The 23,152-nt window shown below is 43.5% G+C and overlaps 2 protein-coding genes across 3 annotated transcripts; one reads left to right on the top strand and one right to left on the bottom strand.

Annotated features, from left to right (window-relative positions):
* The first annotated feature begins 4,294 nt into the window (after positions 1 to 4,294).
* Positions 4,295 to 6,000, top strand: il17a/f3 (interleukin 17a/f3). Of its 2 annotated transcripts, none has more exons than XM_051655916.1 (3): positions 4,295 to 4,405; positions 5,056 to 5,291; positions 5,577 to 6,000. In XM_051655916.1, the coding sequence occupies exons 1-3, from the start codon at positions 4,391 to 4,393 to the stop codon at positions 5,815 to 5,817; spliced, it is 492 nt and encodes a 163-aa protein (XP_051511876.1). In that variant the 5' UTR covers positions 4,295 to 4,390; the 3' UTR covers positions 5,818 to 6,000. The 2 variants fall into 2 exon arrangements, with proteins under 2 accessions (XP_051511876.1, XP_051511875.1); XM_051655915.1 differs by having other exon boundaries at positions 4,327 to 4,426.
* Positions 6,001 to 6,114: 114 nt separating this feature from the next.
* Positions 6,115 to 11,231, bottom strand: stmn4 (stathmin-like 4). The gene is made up of 6 exons (XM_051655914.1): positions 11,124 to 11,231; positions 9,124 to 9,179; positions 8,561 to 8,656; positions 8,181 to 8,386; positions 7,905 to 8,096; positions 6,115 to 7,370 (listed from the first exon to the last, which is right to left on the bottom strand). The coding sequence occupies exons 2-6, from the start codon at positions 9,134 to 9,136 to the stop codon at positions 7,311 to 7,313; spliced, it is 567 nt and encodes a 188-aa protein (XP_051511874.1). The 5' UTR covers positions 9,137 to 9,179; positions 11,124 to 11,231; the 3' UTR covers positions 6,115 to 7,310.
* Between the last annotated feature and the right edge of the window lie 11,921 nt (positions 11,232 to 23,152).

Here is a 23,152-nt window from a genome sequence, read left to right as displayed (position 1 = left end):
CCCACCTGCGCTTGACCGAATCAACTCCAACCCAGCTGGAGCACCTGGGGGTGGAGTCTCCACTCTCCCCTGAGTGTGACCTGTCATGACTGCTCATCTGCTGTGCTGTCGAGATCCCCTGGGATGTGAGTGGCTCGCAACGACTTGAGTCGCTGCTGACTCCAGAGGAGGAGGCGGTGGGCAAGTTGCGACGTGACGTGAGCGCAAGCCACCTTGGCGGCTAACGTATGCTACCATCGCTGTGTTGTCCATCCGGTCCAACACGTGCTTGCCCTGGATCAACGGCCGAAGCCTCCGCAGGGTGAGCAACACTGCCAGTAACTTGAGGCAGTTGATATGCCAAAGCAGTTGCAGCCCTGTCCAGGAGCCCACGGCTGCATGCCCATTGCAAACGGCGCCCCAGCCATGCTCTGAGGCGTCTGTCGTAACCAAGATGCACCTGTGGTACTTGCACTAAGGGGACTCCTGCCCGCAGGAATGCAAGGCCCATCCAAGGGCTGAACAAGTAGCGGCATATCGGTGTGATGACCACGCGATGTGTGCCATGGTGCCATGCCCATCTCGCGACTCGAGTCTGACGCCAGTACTGAAGCGGTCTCAGATGCATCGACCTGAGCGGCGTGACTGCCGTCGAGGATGCTATATGCCCCAGGAGCCTCTGGAAATGCTTCAGTGGGACCGCCGTGCTCCGCCTGAACAACTTCAGGCAGTTCAGCACTGACTAGAGTGTCTAACTCCAACCCGAGAAAAGAGAGGCACTGTACCGGGGAGAGCTGCCCTTTCCCCAGTTGACCCGAAGCCCCAACCGGCTGATGTGCTTGAGCACCAGGTCCCTGTGTGCACACAACAAGTCTCGAGAGTGAGATATAGCCAGCCAGTCGTCGAGATAGTTGAGGATGCGGATGCCCACTTCCCTTAGCGGGGCAAGGGCTGCCTCTTGTATTGGTTTGCCTGGCCCTCGAAGGCGAACCGAAGAAAGGGCCTGTGCTGTGGAGAAACCGAGACATTGAAGTACATGTCCTTCAGGTCTACTGCTGCGAACCAATCCTGATGCCGGACGCTCGCTAAAATGTGTTTCCGCATCAGCATCTTGAATGGGAGTCTGTGCAAGGCCCGGTTCAGAACTCGCAGGTCTGGGATTGGCCGCAACCCGCCACCTTTCCTTGGTACGATGAAGTAGGGGCTGTAGAACCCCTTTTTCATCTCGGCTGGAGGGACAGGCTCTACCACGTCCTTCCGCAGAAGGGATGCGATCTCCGCATGCAGGGAAGTGGCGTTCTCGCCCTGCACTTGAGGTAAAACGGACGCCGCTGAACCCGGGCGGGTGCCTAGCGAACTGAATTGCATTGCCGAGTCAGATGGTCCCAGTCAGCCATCGCGACAAGTTGGGGAGTGCAAGCCATGCCCCCAAGCTCCGGGTGAGGGGGACCAAGGAGACAATCGCGTCAGATGTACCGGCAGGTGGGGCATTGCGGCGGGGCAGAGCCGGAGGCGCCACGTTGAGGGGGCTCGGACCCCGAACTCGTGGTTGTGCTGAGTCTGGGGACATCGAAGCACTTACCTGGCTCCGGGTACCCACCATAGGACCGGTCAGTGATGGGGGAGGAGGAAACCGTTCTCGTAATCCATCACAACCGGCCAGGCGTGGGTGTGTTGTGCCGCAGCTGGGCGCGCAGGGGTGGGGGGCCCGCCTCCGCAGTGTTGTGCCTGCCATAAATGTGTGGTGTCCGGCAATTGCAATAATGACGGCCGTAAACACCGGGTGTGTGACCCAGGAAATGAGGAAACTGCTCCTTTTCTGAAAATGTTGCGAATCAAAGAAAAGGCAACAAAGGATTCTCCTCCCGGGCCTCCACCGGGGGATGGAGTGGTCTGCTTACCATCTCTAGGCCTGCAGTGGGTCTCCACATGCCTGGATCGCCAGTCTCAGGGGCGCCTAGAAGCCTTCCTCGGGTTCTTGGCGGCGGGCCATGAGATGGGGACATCTGCTTCCTGTGGATGGTTCCACCAGGTGGCGGCATTTTGCGGGCACAGGTGCACCACAACCGCCTTATCCACCTGGGGAATCGCCGAGTACCACCTGGCAGCCCCACCATCGAGGGTAGTGAGAGTGGAGGAGCTCAGAGACCGGGTCCAGGCAGTGAAAGGTCTTCCGGGAAGAAAGGGACCGGGGAGGGGAGTGGCTGGAGTGGCTTTCCCTCTGAGGAAGGAAAGCCGCGATCACAATGTGGCCATGGTCATGCTCTCGCAGTGCGGACATGAACCATCCACGAACTCTGTCTCAGCGTGTCTGGAGCCCAGACACCTAAGGCAGCGATCGTGACCATCAGAAGCGGAGAGATAACGACCGCAACCAGGAACTGCACATAACCAGAAAGGCATCTTTAAAAAGATGCTTTCAGTCAGTGCCCACTCTTTTAGGGAATATATACTCTTTTAGGGAGAAATGTACTCTTTTAGCACTCAACGTGTGCTGTCGAAGTGCCCAGGGGCGTTCTCCACACTTATCTGTGCGAGAGGGGGAGAAACCGCTGTGATGCGGCATGAAATCCAACAACCGTGGAGATCGCTTGCTTTCTACAGAGGCGAATGGATTGGCAGTGGAATACATCAACACCGCTCGGCTCCGAAGAAAAAATCTGAATGAGTGGTTGCGAGCCAGCTCCTTTTATACCCGTATGTCGAGGGGAGTGACATGCAAATTCCACTCTAATTCCAGCTAATGTTCATTATTCTCATTATGGTATATCCCATAACCATATCTGGTCTCAACTCCATGGAGCTCAATGTTTACCAGAAGACAATATTTCATGCTGCTAGTTCTTTCTTATACAACCTTTAACACACCATTTTGTTTCCTTGTCTGCTTGTGATGTACTTTCTAAGAATGACTCAGGAGATGCTATCATATGCTTGTGGTTGTGCTTTCTGTTGGCTGTTGGAACTTGCAGTGTTTCAAGAACCAAATCAGCACTTTGGTGACCTAAATTGAATTTTTAGTGGGTGAGAATGTTGCATGTAAGAGAATTTGGTTGTAGCTGCTTTTAGGAGACTTGATCAATACATTAGAGTGACACAATACCTTTATTGAAGATGCCAGAGCTCGTATGTAATCAGAGAATTTTGTGATATGCAACTGACTGATAGGGCTCCTGAATGCTGTACAAGTATCAGTGGGTTTAATACACATTCCACTGGATTTATTGCATACTTAGGATGAATATAACAATGATTGGTCAACTGTAACACTTTCATGTGCTCTGATACCACAAAAAGTGAAGGTGGCAGTGTGTTACCACTGTGCTACTGGATGCTACTCTAAAGTGATTCTAATTACGATAGATTCGGATTGTGAGATAATCCTTGATATTTATGATATTCCAAACTTATATGACTTTCTTCAGTGGAACACAAATTTAGGTGCTAGCCAGAATGTAAGGAACTGACAGCCTTAGACACCATTCACTTTCATTGCATCTTTTTCCATTCTATGAAACTGAATGGGATTGAGGCTCTCAATGTAGGCAAAATGGACACTGTTTTTAGAGTTAACACAACTCTAACAACTGTTAGCTCAGATCTTTGAATCCAACAGACATCTGAGACTTTGCTATAGGTTCTTGTGGGGGATGGCCACAATCAGGATGACTGACATGTGTTTGTGTTTGTTCACATTTACATCTTATGGGCCACTTTGTCTATTTTATATAATCAGCGTGTTGCTGTCCAGGCGATAATCCAGCAATATAAGTGTAGAGCCGAGGAGGGCTAGGCCGGGCTGGAATGACGCACGCCTGGTCCCCAATCAGCCTGATGGGGCGCGTGAGGGATAAAGGCAGCCGGGGACGACAGTTCGAGAGAGGGAGAATTACAGGCAGCTGTACTGTGTGTTTTTGGTTGTGTGTTTTTGGTTAAGTTTATTATTAAACTATTATTTAAATTTTCAAGCCGGTTCTCGCCTCCTCCTTTCCACTGAACCCCCTTACAATAAGACTTTCAGAACCTATTCAACGCATCCTGTCAAAGCTCTTGACCCATATAAAGTGCATGCCTTTATATCACTGGTGTAGAAATTAGTTATACAAATGTCTGCTGATGTTACATTGAATATGACAATTTATTAATTAATATTGCATAAGAGAGGAGTTTACAAATGGCATTCATTGTCACTGAGTTCAGTGACAACAATCAGTCTCTCTGATGACTATCTGCTTCACATATGTTTCTTTATCTACGTCAAGATCAGGAAGTTTAAGACAAGCTTCACCAGCTTATATAAACAGCAGCAGTTTAGAAGCAGGGCTCTCAAGCGCTTGCTGTCCTGCGTAGGCTGTTAAGTGCTTTGACAAGCTCTGAAGGGCAACAAGGGCACTGTTTTTTTTACCAGAAGATGCAGCCAAGACTGGTGAGTATGTCAAATACAATGGTAATTAATTAAACTCTCTTCTTTTATACCAGTGATTAGTTTATTTGAATGTTGTTATTGTTCATTTGAGAGGAGCTTAAGTAAGAAATCATGTAATCAACTGATTGGTTTACACAGGGTTCCTATGCCATGGAAAACCTGGAAATATCGGAGAATTTTCAAATTTGATTTCCAGGCCTGGGAAAAGTCTTAGTTAAGACTTTAAGATAATTAATAAAAGTAATGGAATTTTTTACTAGGAAAGGTATGCTCAGCTCTAAAATATTTAACCATCTCTTTGTAAGTACAATTTCTATAAAATGCTTCACCATCTGTTCATTGCTCAAAAGAATGGGAACCCTGTTTACACATGGTTTACTTCTTCTTTATTTGTTGGCTTTTGCAGAGATTTTTTGTAGTTGTTGATTCAGATACTTATATTCATATATTGTCAAAATATCTTTAAAATATATTTTTATCTTTATACTTTTTAAAATATAAAGATAATATTATCTTTGTATTTTTTTGGTCCTTCTTAAAAATTGGACCAAAAAGATACCTTAAGCAAAAGTTAGGGGTTTACAAGGCATTTGTAGTACATTGCATAGATTAATATTCCAGCAACACACTGCAATACTCTTCTGTCTCAGTTTCAGGTTTTCAGAGCTGTGCTGCTGCTGTACTTGCTTGTCCTTTTACAAGATGCAGATTCTTCTTCTTCTGGGAGATGTAAAATACAAGAAAAATCCAAGTGTTTGGGCACTGGACATACTAAATCAAGCAGAAACCTAAAGAAAGATATGTGGGTCATCCTGGATCCAACTCTGAACATCTCAACTTTTGCCTCCCCGTCTCCAAACAGGTCTTTGTCACCATGGACATACGAGTGAGTTTTTGTTCTGATAAATCATTGTATATGTTTGTCCATTTTTATTTGGTGTTACATGTGTGATATGTGGTGTTCTTGTGGAAGAAATATCTGGGCATTGTGTAGGATCCTCTTCTTAATGGAAACAACTTTACAGAAGTCAAGAAGTGTTCCTAATGTGTAAATAATGTCAGTTTTTTTATAACTATTTCTTATAAAACCAGATTCAATGTGTTTTACTGAGAGCTGTTCTGTGAGGCTGTATAAATGTTTCTTACTTTCTCATCCTCTTTTTTAATTTAGGACTTCCTATGATGACTCACGAATCCCATTGCAAATTTCTGAGGCAAAATGTGAAAAAAGAGGCTGTTTAAATGAAAATGGGGAGGAAGACTTAGGACTGGAGTCTAAACCTATCTTCTACCAGATCCATGTCCTGAGAAGAGTCAAGGGCAAAAACAAGCGCTACACACTTAAACTGGAAAATAAAATCATCAGTGTGGGCTGTACATGTGTTTTACCTATTGTTGTGCCTCAGATATAGTGTTGCACTCTTCTATTGTGTATTGTTATATCCTTGTAATAATCTATCATCTTTAGCAGCAGTACTTTGATCATCTTCATATTTATTGTAATATTTCCTTGATTAATAAACTGCATTCATGGTTCTTGCTTCAAAACGTGTAACGTTTCTGAAGAACAACTCGTCTTTATCTGAAGCAGTTTACAAATGCTGTTCACAATGGCCTTTAAACTCATTCCTGATGGTCGCTTGTTTAGTTTTGCCTTTGCATTGTTAGTTTCAGTACAAACCTCAAACGAATCAGACAATAATAAATCCTTTCGTTGACAGAAGCATTTATTTTTTACTTTGTTAAACCAGAGAATTTAGTCATCTCAGCATTACGAACAGATAGAGCAGGTAAGTTTATTTATCTCACATGATGTGATCAATTTACTGCAATTATCATTGCAAATACAATAACTAATTTTTAGCCAACATCAGCAACTCCTATGTCTCTATACAGAACAAGTAATATAAATGAAAACCAATGACTAGAAGAAAGCTCAGTGACATGCCAAAGCAAAGTGCACCTTTCATAAAGCTAAACATTCACACTCCTTACTACTACTTCCTAAATTGAATCAGTATCTTTATTTGTAAGTCATACTCTCACACCTGAGTATATTCTCTATTTGTTTCTGAGATGCCATTATGTGTTTTCCTGATTACCATGATACACATATAATGAATGAAAAGCTTAATGTGCTTTTGAGTTGTGCTTAAAGTGTCACTGTGCTCCACTTTTTCTTCACAAGGGGGTATGAGGTTTCAGATTTATAGGCATCTAGAATGTTCTAATCTAATATTGACATTTTCATCTCATTTCGTCACAGCAAGAAGTGTAATATTGTGAGTAATTCCAACCATCCCTGGATTACAGATGCATTGCTTAATAATAATGATTGGGCAATAATATGTATTATGAAGGCATGCTTGAGGTTCTGTGAAACCCTCGTAATTATTGAAGATTAACTTTAAACAATGATTACATAGGCATGTATATCCAAAACCTCAGTAGATTGCTCGTTTTCACATTTTTAAAACATGAAGGATGACTTTGTAAGACATTGTTTGTGGTTGTCTTAGGTTAACACATTCATCTGAACTAGTTATGGAGGTTATAAAAGCATCTCTTCATCCAGTTCAGTTTAACATTATTCTTTCATCTGCTCCAAGCAACTTCTGTCCTCCACCGAGCAACATACCTTTAGTACACCTTGCATTGCCACGCAGACAATAATTTAGATTTTTTCTAAAACAATTTTTTTTAATACCATTAAGTAGTTTTGGCCTTGTTAAACCCCACAAAAGCTTAGTGTGTTGCAAATTGTCTTTAACAATGTCCAAAATGTCCCCTTTATTGAGATTTATTAGATACCGTTTACTTTGTTTTTTTTCTGTTTCTCCAGTTTTGTCAGCGTATTTCTTTTCCCCTTGACTAGCCAAAGCAGTCCTGTGCAGCAGGCACTCCTCTACCGGCAGGCCTCCTCTTTCAGCTCTTTGTTCTTCCTTACCTCCTCTGCGTGTTTGTCCTAAATAGACACAAAAGAAAACTTGCTCGTTCTGTGTTCATGCATATATAAATGTGCCTGCGGGATGCTAAAGAAAGCAACATAAACAAAGTGGTGAAACAATCCACCCAGTTCTAATGTAATATTCATACTGATTCTAAAGTTAGACTGGGAGAGGGATCTCAGCTGCATAAAAAGGCAAGGATCCCAAATAGTATATTCAAATTAAAAATGTACAATTTTTACAATTTAAATTTTTGAAGTTTTTCATTTTTAAAATTGTAAAACTCTATTTGGAGAGATAAAAAAAAAACAAAATTGTATTTCCCACTGAAAAGACGAGCTTAGACCAGCATGAATTTCTCTGCTAGTCCAAGCAGGTCAATGCTGGTTATTGCTGGTCTGACTGATGGACCACAAAACTTTCTGTAATTTTATACATGCTTTGCAAAAGTTGATGGTCTTGTCTGTCTTTTTATTCAAACATTTTTATCTCATATACTTCTATACTACATATTTTTCTCACTGCTCTTATTCAGTTCAGTTAGTTTGTACCTTTTCCTGTAGTCTCTCCAGCATGGCTGCAAGCAAAGCCTCGCGGTTCTCTTTGTTGACCTCCATCTTCTGCTCCAGCTTCTCTTTGGCATTCTTGATGAAGTTATTGTTCTCTTCAAAGGCCTTCTGGATGACCTCTTTCTCATGCTCCCTCTTCTCAGCAAGATGCTTTAACATCTCGGCCTCCTGACACTGGAGAGAGGAACACAGTCTTTTATCTTCTTGGATCAAGTCAGGTCAAAGTGAAAGTTTGTGTATGTGAGTGTAAATTCCAACCTTCCGCCTCTCCTCAGCTGCTTCCAGCTTCTTCTGAATCTCCTCCAGAGAGGGATCCTTACGCTGGGGCATGGATGTGTTGAGTTCAGGTACGCCGTCAAATGAGGGGGGCTTCAGGATCACCTCAAATGCCTGGCCCGAGGTCCGCTTGTTCAGCTCAATGACCTCCATATCTTTGATCACACACCATTTGAGATCCACAGCATCTTTCAGAAAGATCACATATGCTGGTTTTACTAAGAGTCTAATGTTTTTATGCCTTCGACTAACTACAAGCAAAAACAATTATTGTACTGTAGTGGTACATGTTTAGAAATGTAAGACATGTTAGACGTATGTCTATAAAATGTCATTCTGCTGCTGAGTAATGTTTTATTTACCCTTGGCCTTGTATGTGGGATTGTCTGCAGGGTTTGAGTAGATGCAGGAGCACAGAAATGACACTAGAGGAAGCTCCTTCACCTTATCTCGATATGCTGTGTGGAGATATGTATGACAAAAGTTAGGCCACTCTGCATTTCCTCAAATAAACAAAAATACATTTTTAAAAGTAATTTAAAAAATGTTGATGCTGCTGTGAGTGATTTAAAAAAATACACATAAATTGCCTATACTACGTCACAGATATCACTCAAATCGTCTCTGAGACAGTCCTAAGCAATGTAAACAGATAAAAGAATCTGACCGCAGTCAGCGCACTCTTGTCTAATCAGAAATCTTTGAGGGGGCACTTTGCAAGTCTCAACCAATGGTGTAAGTTTGTTGCAAGACTAGACAAGACATGTTGCAAGACATGTTTGGCTATGAAGATGGGTGAATGCATGAGAAATATTTTTGGAAACAATCATTATTTTTGCAGTTCAGTGGTGTCATACTTCTGCAAAAATTCACTTACAACAGCTTTTAGGGACTGGCAGTTGGAGCTTGTACTTTTGTAGCTTACCTGCCAAGGTCATGTTTATGCTTTATTGTGTGAAGCCTAAAACGTTTCACTCTGTCCTGTTAAGAGAAAGAGAGAGAGAGAGAGAGAGAGAGAGAGAGAGAGAGTTATTCAGTTTACTGCTCACAGGGGTTTATATATTTAACCCTCCTACTGTCTTAAGAAACCGCACCCTTCTTTTGTCCTTCGGATAATTTTTGACCTATACTGAAAACCATTCAAAATGCATAAATTCTTGATAAGTGTGCAACTGCACTAAAGAACCTCTTAATGAAAATCTGTTTTATTATGACCCCAAAGAGTATAAATATAGGGGAAAAATAGATATATTTTGAATATTAATGAAATACGATATTTTTTTAAAAACTTGGCAAACATTGGCCAAGGATGTCTCAATTTATGTCTATTTCAGTCACTTTTGGCATTTTATAATATCTCACTGTTGATTTTCTACAAGCAGAAAATCAACAGTGAGATATTATAAAATGCCAAAAGTGACCATTTTATATTTGCATTTTATTTTTGTACATGCCTATTTCGCAAAGTAATCTCTATTGCCTTTTCCAGCTGTCAAAATGGGCCCACTTTGCACATCCATTGCAACAAATGAATTCATAACATCTGGTTTCAGTACCATAAACTATGTAGTATTTATAGTGTATTTTTTTACCTGTTCTTGGTCAAAAAATAAATAATAAATAAATTTTAAAAAAATGGATTGTGCAAGCCAATCTGGTCTCAACTCAAGGAAAAGTAAATGTTCTAAAATGTTAGAAATATTGCTTGGTTGGAAATGATTTCCAATTTAATATTACTTCTCATACTTTCTTCAACTATGTGAAATGCAGATCTATTGTAAATGAGATGTGTCTGAGAGGCAATGGTTGTATTGTAATGTTTCAAGACACTTGGAGGGAGAGCAGCGTGAATTCAGATGAGGAGCAGCAGGGAGTGTCATGTACAATATCTGTATTGTTACCCTGCCATCATTGTGTCTGAAAGTTGCTACTCACCACCATTCAACAAAGCAATTCAGGAAAGCAATAAAAACACGCATACACATCCACCTAAAAATCTAGAATACATTTCATTAGGAATATGTTCTAAAATGATGGGGCATGATCTTTAAAACTCCTTATGAGATCTGCCTAAATGACATTTCACAGCAGGTATAAGAGCTTAATGAAAGGGCACAGTGATGGCTTGTTTGACTTGTGCAGCTGGGCACAACACTTTGTTATAGCATTAAGAGATTGTCACCTGGGCGGTCACCTGGTCTATGCCCGTTTTACCATATAATCATGAGCAACAATGACAAGTACCCCATAGAGAGACACCACTGGGAATGGAGCATTGCCCTGCCCTGTTCACATAAACTCGCACACATTTACCACTCTTCCCATACATACACACAATCTAGCATTTTAGATCAATTACCACTTCCCGACTACCTACAGAAGATGTTTATTTACACTTTGTCAGTTGTAATGGAGGCAGATGGAGGTTACAACATCAAAGGCAACCAACTGACCATATCTTAGGTCATCTACATTGTATTTATATCATCATCTTTGGCACTATATTAATGCATCACAAACAAAAGTATTCATTCACATTGATGCGACCACATTACATAATGCTGAACTGTTGCCCCAATTGGCATATATGTGCTTGTTAGCGGTTGTTTACTGACTCTGGCCTTGGGACCCTGGTATGACATAATCTTACTGATGTACTCCTGAATTATGTTGTCTTTTAAGACATCAGCACATAACTATACAAACAAATATATGAGCACTTTCAACAATTCAATCTTATTTTCAAGCATACAAAAGTTGCATTGCATAAATTATTGATGGCAGACACAGCATGTTGTGTTCCCGCTAGATGTCTGGTGTGGCACATTCAATCCATGTGCCAAAGATAACCTTTTTCTAAGTTATATATATAAGTCAAATTGCAAAACATCTCAACTCATTTGATTTTGTGGTGCCCACACTTACCTTCTATCCTTGATTAGGTGTTGTCCCTATATCCCCCCTCTGATATCCTCTTTTTTGCCTCCCTCTCTTTTGCTCCGTGTCTGCTGCTCCTCAGATACAAGAGCTCAGCAGCATCAGCAGCACTACCCCTCCTACTGAATGACATCACCTTCCAGGGCTTCCATTGGACGAGGTGTGAGTGAGTGTGTGTGTTTGTGTGTGGGGGGGTGGGGTGGGGGGGGGGGTGGTGGTTAACTGTTTGTGCCTTACTGCAGGTATCCATGCAAAATACAAGAGGGGTGCTGCCTAATGCACAGATGACAAAAATACTCTAACAGTTTTTCTGGGCTTCTTGAAGAGGCCTGAAACATTTTTATTATTCTTTTTTTTTATTCTCATGTGCATTCATTGAGAATTTAATCCAAAGCTATAATAATACAACAATATTACAATAATAATAATTACAGCAATGATAATAATTATACTTATTACTAGCATTATACTCATGTTCTTTAAATACATCAGCACCAATAATAACAACAAAACAAAAGCAATAACAAAAAAATAATAACAGCCACCCTAATTATGATCATCATGTATTAAACATTTATAGAAAATGTATTTAGTTTTTTAAATTGCTCTACTAGAAATGTACTGTTCTCTGAGATATGCTGTATTTTCATATATACTGTATGGCTATGTCTGTCACATTTGTGGACCTACGTAAATGAACCAACGCCCCTATCTCTACTGCTACAGAACTCCACATGCATCACCTTCTTGATATCACCCAGATTTTCTGTCCACAGGGGCTGCACATGGCAAAAGAATAGAAGGGAGGGAGCAAAAAAGTAGAAGGGTGTCAGGAAGCCTGAAGGTAGGTCTAGCACATTTGTTAGGGAGTCATGTACTCATGTACCGCACTGCAAAACGTAATTATTCTAATAACAGGAAAGGTTTTTGGTCAGCTACTGCTCATGCTCAATGACATTGACTGGAAAAGAGAACGAGAGAGACATCATCACAAAATAAGATGAGTTGATGGCATCATAGCCAATAATAGCCATTACAATCTATCCAGGATGTGAAGCATAGCCTGATGTTTTTCTCAGCATAGAGTGGGATCCAAAAGTCAAAGGGGATGTTCACATCGAATGCATCCTAGCACTAAAAAACAGTAGACACAGCGCAGAGCATAGAACAGAACGCAGGTGTCCCGAGACACATTTTTAAAGGTTCAGCTCCTGTGTGAGATGCTGAAAAACAGTGAGACATTGCACAATGGTCAAAGATGTGTAGTGAGTGTTTACATAGAAGAATAATGGAAAAACTGTGGATGGATGTAAAACCTGGGGATTGAAAACCTGGGATTTTATTAATTGAAACCAGGATAAAAACTAAAAGTTGTAGGATTTTGAAAAATGTAAAACAAATAAAATGTATGTTGTAAAATAAAGAGGAAATATTTAAGATTCTGTACAAAGCAAATTTGTGACAAGACCATATTAGATCATTTGTCCAATAGGTCAGATTTCCTTGCTTCCATTGAAGCACACTGAAGATGCTTTTTGGAGCATTCGAAAACGTCTCGGTTACTGTCGTAACCTCCGTTCCCTGATGGAGGGAATGAGATGTTCTGTCACTGTAGTGACACTAAGGGTCACCCTTGAGAGCCCTGAACACCTCAGATCTTTGAGAAAAGGCCAATCAGAATTGGCGAGTGGAATTTGCACGCCACTCCCCCGGACATACGGGTATAAAAGGAGCTGGCTCACAACCACTCATTCAGGTTTTGTGCTGAGGAGCCGAGACAGGGTCCTGGCCATTTCAGTGGGTAGTACAGCATTGTGGCAGGGGGGACACAACGTCTCGTTCCCTCCATCAGGAAACGGAGGTTATGACAGTAACCGAGACATTCCCCTTTTGTCACTCACTCGACGTTGTGTCGATGTATTGACACTAGGGTTCCCTATACGAAATGCCACAACTAGCTGAACCGTGTTACATGGACTGCCGGTGCAGGTGCAAGCAAGCTGCTGCGTGCATAGTAGCAGATGCACCGGTCTACACATCCTCCCCCAACGCCCCAGAAAATGTCGTATAATTCCCCACATCCCTGGGGAGACGTATCTAGTATGGAAGCAGGCTGCGCCAGCCGGGAGGAGCTCTACAAACACGGCGACCGGGACAGAGAGGGCTCTGTCGAAGGGAGACGCAGGTCTGCCGACAGGGAGACCGTACTCAGGAAAATACATCACAGGGGGTTACCGGAGTAACCGGCACCTGTGGAGCACCTGCCTCAGTAAGGGCATATTAGCACACGTACTGGTTCCGGCTGTGAATTCCTCCGCTGAATTCGCGAGCCACAGGGCTAGGGAGGAAGGACATCCAGGGTTCACGGGTTCGTGAACTCGCATGGGAAAAGAAGCACACATATTTGCCTCTTTGGAGGGGAAAGGCCCTATACGCAAGCGATACACCCGGCCAGCTGTCCGTATTCCTGAACTTACCTGTTCATACCTGACAGAACACGGGATGAAACCGGCTCAACCCAGAGATTGTAAAATCTCACGAAGGTATTGGGTGTCACCCAGCCTGCTGCCCTGCAGATGTCTGCTAGAGAGGTGCCATGGGTCAGTGCCCACGAGGATGCCAGACTCCTTGTGGAGTGTGCTCGTATTCCCGAAGGGGCAGGCACGGCCTGGACCTGGTATGCCATAGCGATGGCATCCACGATCCAGTGGGCAAGCCTCTGTTTGGAGACAGCGTTCCCTTTCCGCTGTCCACCAAAGCAGACAAAGAGCTGCTCAGAGCGTCTAAAGCTCTGCGTGCGATCCAAGTAGATGCGCAAAGTACACACCGGACACAGCAACGACAGGGCTGGGTCAGCCTCCTCCTGGGGCAGCGCTTGCAGGTTCACCACCTGATCCCTGAAGGGGGTTGTGGGAACCTTGGGCACATAGCCCGGCCGGGATCTCAGGATTACATAAGAGTCACCCGGACCGAACTCCAGGCAGGTATCACTGACAGAGAATGCTTGAAGGTCCCCGACCCTCTTGATGGAGGTAAGCGCAATCAGGAGGGCCGACTTCAAGGAGAGGGCTTTCAACTCGACTGACTCTAGCAGCTCAAAGGGGGCTCCGCGAAGGCTCAGGAGGACCACGGAGAGACCCCATGAGGGGAACAGGCGTGGCCTAGGAGGATTCAGCCCCTCAGGAACCTGATGATCAGGTTGTGCTTCCCTAAGGACTTACCGTCCACTGTATTGTGGTGTGCCGCTATGGCGGCCACATACAATTTCAAGGTGGAGGGGGACAGCCGTTCCTCCAGTCTCTACTGCAGGAAGGAAAGCACTGACCCGACTGCGCATCTCTGAGGGTCTTCAGCTCGGGAAGAACACCAATTCGTGAACCGACTCCACTTCAGGGTATAAAGCTGCCTCGTGGAGGGAGCTCTGGCCTGAGTGATCATGTCTACCACTGCTGGTGTTAGGCCACTTAGGTCTTCTGTGTCCTGTCCAAGGGCCAGATGTGGAGGTTCCAGAGGTCTGGGCGTGGGTGCCCTGGGTGGGCCAAAACGGGGCCACGAGGGTGACCTGCTCCTCGTCCTCCCTGACCTTGCACAGGGTCTGTGCAAGTAGGCTCACTGGGGTTAACGCATACTTGCGCAGCCCCTGGGGCCAGCTGTGTGCCACCGTGTCTGGGCCGAGGGGGGCCCCCATTGGAGAATACCAGAGCGGGCAGTGGGAGGTTTCTCGGGAGGCAAATAGATCTACTTGTGCTTTGCCAAACCGACTCCAAATCAGCTGGACCACCTGGGGGTGGAGTCTCCACTCTCTCCTGAATATCACCTGCCGCAACAGCACGTCCGCTGTGGCATTGAGGTTGCTCGGGATGTGAGTGGCCTGCAGCGGCCTCAGTCGCCGCTGACTCTATAGGAGGAGACGGCGGGCGAGTTGCGACATGTGACGTGAGCGTAAGCTGCCATGGCGATTTATATACACTACAGTTGCTGTGTTGTCCATCCGGACCAACACATGCTTGCCCCAGATCAACGGCAAAAGCCTCTGCAGGGCGAGCAATACTGCCAGCAACTTGTGGCAGTTGATGTGCCAACACAGTCGCGGTCCTGTCCAGGAGCCAGAGGCTGCATACCCGTTGCACACGGCGCCCAGCCTCGCTTGGAGGCGTCTGTCGTAATGATGACGCACCTGGACACTTGCTGTAGAGGAACTCCTGCCTGTAGAAATGCAAGGTCTGTCCAAGGGCTGAATGAGTGGTGGCAGATCGGCGTGATGGCCACACGTCTCATATGCATCAACCCTAGTGGCGTGATGGCGCCAAGGATGCCATATGCCCCATGAGCCTCTGAAAGTGTTTCAGTGGAACCACTGTTCTCTGCTTGAACGACTTCAGGCAGTCCAGCACCGACTGCATGCGCTCGCTCATGAGGCGTGCTATCATCAAGACTGAGTCTAACTCCATGCTGAGAAAAGAGATGCTCTGAACAGGGGAGAGCTTGCTCTTTTCCTAGTTGACCCGAAGCCCTAGCCAGCTGAGGTGCCTGAGCATGAGGTTCCTGTATGCGCATAGCATCTCTCGAGAGTGAGCTAGAATCAGCCAGTCATCGAGGTAGTTGAGTATGCGGACACCCACTTCCCTTAACGGGGCAAGAGCTGCCTCTGCAACTTTTGTGAAGATGTGAGGGGACAGGAACAGGCCGAAGGGGAGGACCGTGTACTGATACGGCCAGCCGGCGAAAGCAAACCGTAGGAAGGGTCTGTGTCGAGGTAGAACCGAGACGTGAAAGTATGCGTCCTTCAGGTCTACCGCCAAGAACCAATATTGATGCCGGACACACGCCAAAATGTGCTTTGGCGTCAGCATCTTGAATGGAAGTCTGTGCAAGGCCTGGTTCAGAACTCGCAGGTCCAAGATTGGCTGCAACCCACCGCCTTTCTTCATGTACGATGAAGTAAGGGCTGTAAAACCCTTTCTCGCTGGAGGGACAGGCTCTATCGCGCCCTTGTGCAGAAGGGTCGTGATCTCCGCACGCAAGGTGGCGGCGTTCTCGCCCCTCACTGAAGTGAAGCGGATGCCGCTGAACCGGAGAAAGTGCCTGGCGAACTGAATCACGTAGCCGAGTCGGATGGTCCTGACCAACCACCGCGACGGGTTGGAAAGCACTAGCCACGCGTCCAAGCTCCGGGCGAGGAGCACTAAGGGGACCATCGCATTTAACGTACCTGTGGGTGGGGCCTCGTGGCAGGAGGGAGCAGGGGATGCCACATCAAGGAGCCTCGCTTCGTCTTGAAATCGTGGCTGCGCTGAGAGGACCCTCGAAGCACTTACCTGGCTTCATGTACACGGCGTCGGGGGCTCATGCCGGCCCATGAGGCAGGGGGTGTCAGCTTCCTGTGGGGGGCTCTATGCTGGGGCTGAAAACTGGGCTCGGGCTGAGGCGGAGCCGCCTGGGCTTTCGCCGGCCAGGTGGCTGCGCTTTGCGGGCACAGGTGCACCACAACCGCCTTATCCACCTGAGGGACGTCTGTATATCAGTGGGCCACCCCGCCATCGAGGGTAGTGAGAGTGGACGAGCTGGGAGGTCGGTTTTGGGCAGAAAAAGGTGCCCTCCATGACCTTGTCAGCTCATCATGCACTTCCAGGAAGAAAGGGACCTGGGGGGGGGGGGGGTCATGGCTGTGAGCAGTGCCCAGAACCCAGGAACCAATCATCTAGCCATGAGGGCTCAGGGGAGGGTGGAAGGTTCCACTCCAACCCGACACACGCGGTGGCCCGGGCAAGCTTAGCGGTCATCTCGCTGTCAGCCTCAGACTGGGCGGGCCGACATGAAGGTGGCAGCCCAGTCGAGTCCTCGGCGTCTGACATTGCCAGTACGCTCTCCGATGCAGCGTTCGAGCACTCATCCCACTACGGAGCTCCGAAAGGGAATCTAAGCTGGCCCTGGGGTGAGCTGGTCTCCTCTCAGAACTCGCTGGGGGCAAACGAGCGTGCTGGTGAATGGGAGGTCCGCAGGGATTTGCCCAGCGGAACCGCGCCCATTGAAGCCCCCAAATCGCCTCCAGCACCAGCTGGACCGGCCTCGTATCCAGAGGTAAAAGGCGAGGCGCGGGGGGCGGCTAGAGTGGCTTTCCCCCGGAAGAAGGAAAGCCGCGACCGCAACGTTGCCATGGTCATATTCTCGCAATGAGAACTTGAACCATCCACGAACGCTGCCTCAGTGTGATCGCTGCCCAGACACATGAGACAGTTCTCATGGCTGTCGGAAGTGGAGAGATACCGACCGCATCCAGGAATCACACAAAGATGGAAAGGCATTTTTATAAAGACGTGTCTTTAAAAAGACGTTCAACATCAATGTGTGTGCTCTAATAGAGAAAATATACTCTTAACAGGAATATACACTCTTTTAGCGCTGTCAAAGCGCCCAGGGGCGAAATCTGCACTCGTCGTGCAGAAGGAGAGAAAGCCGCTGGAAATGTGCCGTATATCCAACAGCATACACTTCTTAAGAGGTGAATGGAACAGCAGTAGTATTCAGCTCACTGATAGTACAACTGCTCGGCTCCGAAGAAAAAATCTGGATAAGTGGTTGCGAGCCAGCTCCTTTTATACCCGTATGTTGGGGGAGTTATGCAAATTCCACTCGCCAATTCTCACTGGCCTTTTCTCAAAGATCTGAGGTGTTCGGGGCTCTCAAGAGCGACCCCTAGTGTCACTACATCGACACAACGTCGAATGAGTGACAGAAGGGGAATCATGGATTTGCCATTCCAGCTCAAGCTTATGGTGTCATTAAAGTACAAGTAGGCACATACTAAGAATAAGACATTCAATTCAATTTATTTATTTTTTTGAATGAATCTTTTGGACCTCACTGCATATCTTTAATATTCTCAAAATGCCAAGCCACTTAAAATTAGGGTCCCAGAGGTTCTGATTAGTAAGGAACACATGTGATTCTTCAGATGTCACCTGGTGCTGTCTTTGTATTGATCTTGAGGGTGGAATTGTGGAAGCATAATGACTAAGAACCCCAGTTAAACCCCAGCGAGGTAAGACAGAAATTGGACAGTTACTGGGTTACAGATGCTTGCTCTATCAGCATTGTGCCCCTCCACTTAAAGTATCAAAGGGATAGTTCACCCAAAATTGAAAATTATTTCTTCATATACTCACCTTCATGCCATCCCAGATGTGTATGCCTTTCTTCAATATCTCAGCTCTGTAGGTCCATACAATGCAAGTGAATGGTGGACAGAAATTTAAATCTCCAAAATTCACATAAAGACAGCATAAAAGTTATCCATACGACTCCAGTAGTTAAATACATGTCTACTGAAGTGATTTTATAGGTGTGATCAATACAGATCAATATTTAAATCCTTTTTTATTATAAATCTCCACTTTCACTTCCACATTCTTCTTTTTTGTTTTTGGCAATTCACATTCTTCGTGCATATCGCCACCTAATGGTTGGGGCTGGTCAAAGGTGGAGATTTATAGTAAAAAAGGACTTAAATATTGTTCTGTTTCTCACCCACAATTATCATATTGCTTCAGAAGACATGGATTTAACCACAGGAGTCATATGGATTACTTTAATGCTGCATTTATGTGCTTTTTGGAGCTTCAAAGTTCTGGCCACCATTCACTTGCACTGTATGGACCTACAGAGCTCAGAATATTACTCTAAAAATCTTAATTTGTGTTCTGCAGAAGAAAGAAAGTCACACATCTGGGATGGCATGAGGGTAAATAAATGATGAAATAATTGAAATTTTTGGGTGAACTATGCATTTAAAGTGTTATTTGGTATGAAAAACACCTGTTGTTTGCCTTGTAAATACAGGACACACTCATACCTGCTTTGGTTTATCATGTTTATCATTTCAGCTTTATGACAAACATGTAAACTCAAGCCTACTTATGATTGCCTACTCACTACATGATGCACACATAGTATGACTCACTCAGGTAGAGCTGCGAATATGAGCAATGTAATCTGACATCATCCTGTACCTTACGATGACTTCACCCACACACATATTTATTCTGCTTAACAAAAAGGATTGCATCTTTAAATCCAATTAAAATGGTTTTCAGTTTCTCTTTCTCAGCCTGACCAAGTATCTCTGACAAAAACCTCAAATCAGCTTTTATCATTTTTATTTAGCCTGGTTGTTTCCTCTGCCTTGGTTGGTACTTAATCTTTCAGCATTTTTCCCTTCTCTGCAGTGTTTAGGTTCAGATCCTTAATCAGAATAACGACACAAGTGGTGTAATCAGACTGGACAGCAGTAGACATTGAAAATAGAGGAGAGAGAGAGAGAGAGAGAGAGAGAGAGGCAGGAAGGAAAGAAGGAAGAGAAGACACGATTAAAGGGCAGGAAATAGATTTTTATTCCCATGGAGATTTGTAATTAAGATGGGGGATGTTAGTGAATCCTAAATTTGACTTTTTTTTTTATCTTCACACTAAGATAGACAGAAACTGGAGACTATGGTGGAGGCGAGTATTTGCTAAACACTTTTTGTTCTCAAATAATCAAACTACAGCAGATTCTGGGACTCTAAGGAATGTTTACACTACTTGCTACTAACCCCCCAACATCCCTCGTTTACCACTCTTGGACCTGTTGATATGCCAGATGCTCTCCTCTCTCCTCAGGCTGTTGCCATGGTCACAGTCTTGCACCATCTACAACTGTCTGAAAATATTGACAGTTTTGGATTATTGGTAGCTTTGCTAAATTTTTCAATACTTGAATTAATGAAACTGACCGGAAACATCTCTGAGGTAATTTTAGGGCCAGCGAAAACATTAGCCTGTTTATTACAGTTGCCATTAAATCTTACGTTACAATGAAAACAAAGAAATCTGATTAAAAAGAGGTCATATATAAGGCCGGCCTTTATTAAAGTAGATCTGTTTACTTTATAAGTGGTTAACCTCAGGGAATGTGATATTATTTTCTTTTCTACCATCCCTATTCTCTATTAAAGATCATTTCTGTGACAGAGTAGACTTTCCATTAAAAAAAGAAACATTTGTAAGCATTCCCAGTTTCACCAATTTCATATTTCGAAATAAAGATGTTCTATTTAACTTTTCACAGCCCAGGAAAGGGACCAAATGCAATGTGATATTTGCTCGTATGGTCTCACTAAACTTTTTCCAGATGTTCAGTATTACTTCCTCCTGTCAGTGACAGTAACTGGTAAAACACTCGAAGGTGGTCAGGAAAATCACTGCCACTCACAATAAATGGCAAACAGGGGAATTTATTTTTTTATGGATCACTGCTGCAAGGTCGTGGTTTATGGGTAAATTGAATTTCATTCAAGAACTGTTTAAGGACAGCATCTCTTACATTCCTCCAAATGTCCCCTGAACTTTTTTATTTTGACCAACAAAGGCCTCGCACCAAATCCAATTTTACATTTTAAATTTTTTGCATTTCAAATGGATTTGTTTGCTTAGTATGCACAGAATTGAAAATGTTTTGTGTGAAAAGAGTACCGGTAATAGAGGACAGTGGATAATTCAGCAGCTTGTGTTTCATGTCGCCATCATGTCAGGACACCAGACGAGCAGGAGATTTGCAGATTGCAGGCATCATCATGTTCAGTCCAGGCCTAAATGTTGCCAATCTGCCAGTTTGGATTGCAGTTCCTCTTTCTCTCTCTCTCACTGTAGTTCTCTCTGATAAACCTGCATGCACCTCAACTTGCACATTATCATATTTAAATAAATATGAACAGGTTAAAATAAAGAAAAAAAGCAGGGCTGTTAATTGATTAAAAGTGTAATCAAATTAATAACATGACATGGTGATTAATTAAAAGCAATTTATGGCATATAAGATTTTCACTATTTGCTGAGAAAAGCTCACAAACGAAGATAATTTAATGGCATATTTATGGCACACGAGTAAAGTATTGAATAGCAATGTTGGGTAAGTCATTCAAATAAAGTAATTCACAACAAATGACTATACTACTCTAAAATTGTAATCAGATTACTGACTTCACTGATTACTTTATCGAAAACTTATTTCATTACTAGTTACTTTCTAAAATCTTTTCACAGAAAAGCTTTTGGTTTTTGTTCCACTCATCGAATGCAAAATAACATCTATATTTCCTCATCTATATTGTTCATTGATTCGTAAAGCAACGCACTACCTTTAGCTGTCATAAAACACAAACAAATGTGTATATTAACGCAATTCATGTTTTAAACATATTCTGCATATATAATATTATTTTAGAAATATGTTTAAAACAAGTAAAGTAATTAAAAATAATTAACTCAATTGAAAGTCAGTAACTGTAATCACAATTTCAAATGTAGTGTGCTACACTTCTTTTTGAACTAAAAAATGTAATTACAGTAATTCATTACTTTGTAATTAGATGACATCCAATTACATATAATAAGCAATGACCTATAAACAATCATCATCACTGACCGGCAATCGGGTTGGTCAATCTGTTTCATTCTGTTCTGTAAAGACATTTACAGGTATAAACATATCAATCACTCAATTACATAGTTACAAATGTATACATATCAACAATGGATATACTGTGATCTAGTATTATAGAGCAGTGTTGGGGGCATTTCCACAATGTGTAAGTGAGGTGTTCCTCTGAGCATCTTCAGTATGGAGCAGAATGAAAAATCTAACTCCCTCTTGTGGAGAAAAATGAATGTGTTAAGAGTATTGACTACTGCTGTGCTGGTCCAATGGTTTTCAAAGTTTTCAAACATTTTCAACATATTCATTACATACCCAATTCGGAGTATGTAATGAAGTCAACATACAGATTTGGATTTTTTCCCCCTTATTTGATCTTATTTTATTTGAAATCAGCTTTTCAACAGTAAAACAAAAGGTAAAGAACTCCAACAAAGAGCAGTGTGGTACCAATGAAAGGGGGAGAGGTGAAGTATAGAACCCAAGTGACTGCACCCGTAGGCTTCCATAGAGTCTAAGCTGAAAAGTCATAAAGGCCACCACAGTGGGTGATTGTGGACAATGAACCACCCTGTGACACCACTCTCAGTGTACTTGTCCTGTCAATATACTCTAATCAGCAGGGTGTAAGGTGTTGGTCTTACCAATGGTATTACCATATTGGGCCCATACGGTCCCTGCACCTACAGAATTCCAAAGATTTCTTTCACAATGTTCTATACATCCTTTGCCCCTTGTACGTTTGTTTATTAAATACTTAATTACAAACATTAATTGGATTATGCTTTCAGCTACAAATAAGAATGTAGTACTTTGAGTTCTGTTTAACACATTTTACCATATTTAAATCTATTCCACACATTTTCACCATAAAGTGCAGAAAATATGAATTCTATAGATTTTATCTGGGCCTTTCAATAAACTTATGCCATGTCCACTATCCGTTTAAGTTTGAAACCTCCGTTTTCAGTTTCCTAGCATCATCGCTTTTCAAAGTGCAGAGCATTTCAAACAAAGTGTAGAGCTTTCAAATGAAAACAGATTGTGGACATGGCCTTACTGTATCATAAGAGCTCAATTCAGATTGTAGCACCTGTCTTTCTCCTCTATATCAGCTAAAATTGTGTCTAAATGCACAGCATACTTTCTTGATATTTTGTGCTAATAGAAAGCATCACAGCTAATCTTGACTGGCCCTCCTTAGCTCACAGCATGCCCATGCTGAAACACACCAATAATGGTCATGTTCATGTATGGTTTCACTGATATAAAAAGTTGCATATTTGTACATACAGTATATGCAACACATATTCAAAATACCTACCTTAAAATGGTAATTTTCATATATGTATTTTATTTTCCCAAATAATAGTTACATTTCCACATGTGCATATACTGTATGACCAGACATATGAACTATAAATTCATATACATTTTCATATATTGCCAAATATCAGATTTCTGTATGGGCATGATCCTTAAACATGTTTCACTTTTAGATGCACTCTCAATGGCTTAGGAAAATATTTTTCCAAGCCACTTAAAA

Source organism: Myxocyprinus asiaticus, chromosome 25 (genome assembly GCF_019703515.2).
Source record: "Myxocyprinus asiaticus isolate MX2 ecotype Aquarium Trade chromosome 25, UBuf_Myxa_2, whole genome shotgun sequence".
Taxonomy (NCBI): Eukaryota; Metazoa; Chordata; class Actinopteri; order Cypriniformes; family Catostomidae; genus Myxocyprinus; species Myxocyprinus asiaticus.
The sequence above is the reverse complement of the archived record's forward strand: the minus strand, read 5'-3'. Positions and strand labels throughout refer to the sequence as shown.

Bases quoted from the DNA above. Each gene is read 5' to 3' on its own strand.
- il17a/f3 (XM_051655915.1), top strand. From the start codon at position 4,391: ATGCAGCCAAGACTGGTGAGTATGTCAAATACAATG. The intron at 4,427-5,055 runs GTAATTAATTAA...CTTCTGTCTCAG, and splicing joins TGAGTATGTCAAATACAATG to TTTCAGGTTTTCAGAGCTGT. The intron at 5,292-5,576 runs GTGAGTTTTTGT...TTTTTAATTTAG, and splicing joins TTGTCACCATGGACATACGA to GACTTCCTATGATGACTCAC.
- stmn4 (XM_051655914.1), bottom strand. The intron at 8,387-8,560 runs GTAAATAAAACA...TCTTTCTGAAAG, and splicing joins TCCCACATACAAGGCCAAGG to ATGCTGTGGATCTCAAATGG. The intron at 8,097-8,180 runs GTTGGAATTTAC...TCCTCTCTCCAG, and splicing joins CAGCTGAGGAGAGGCGGAAG to TGTCAGGAGGCCGAGATGTT.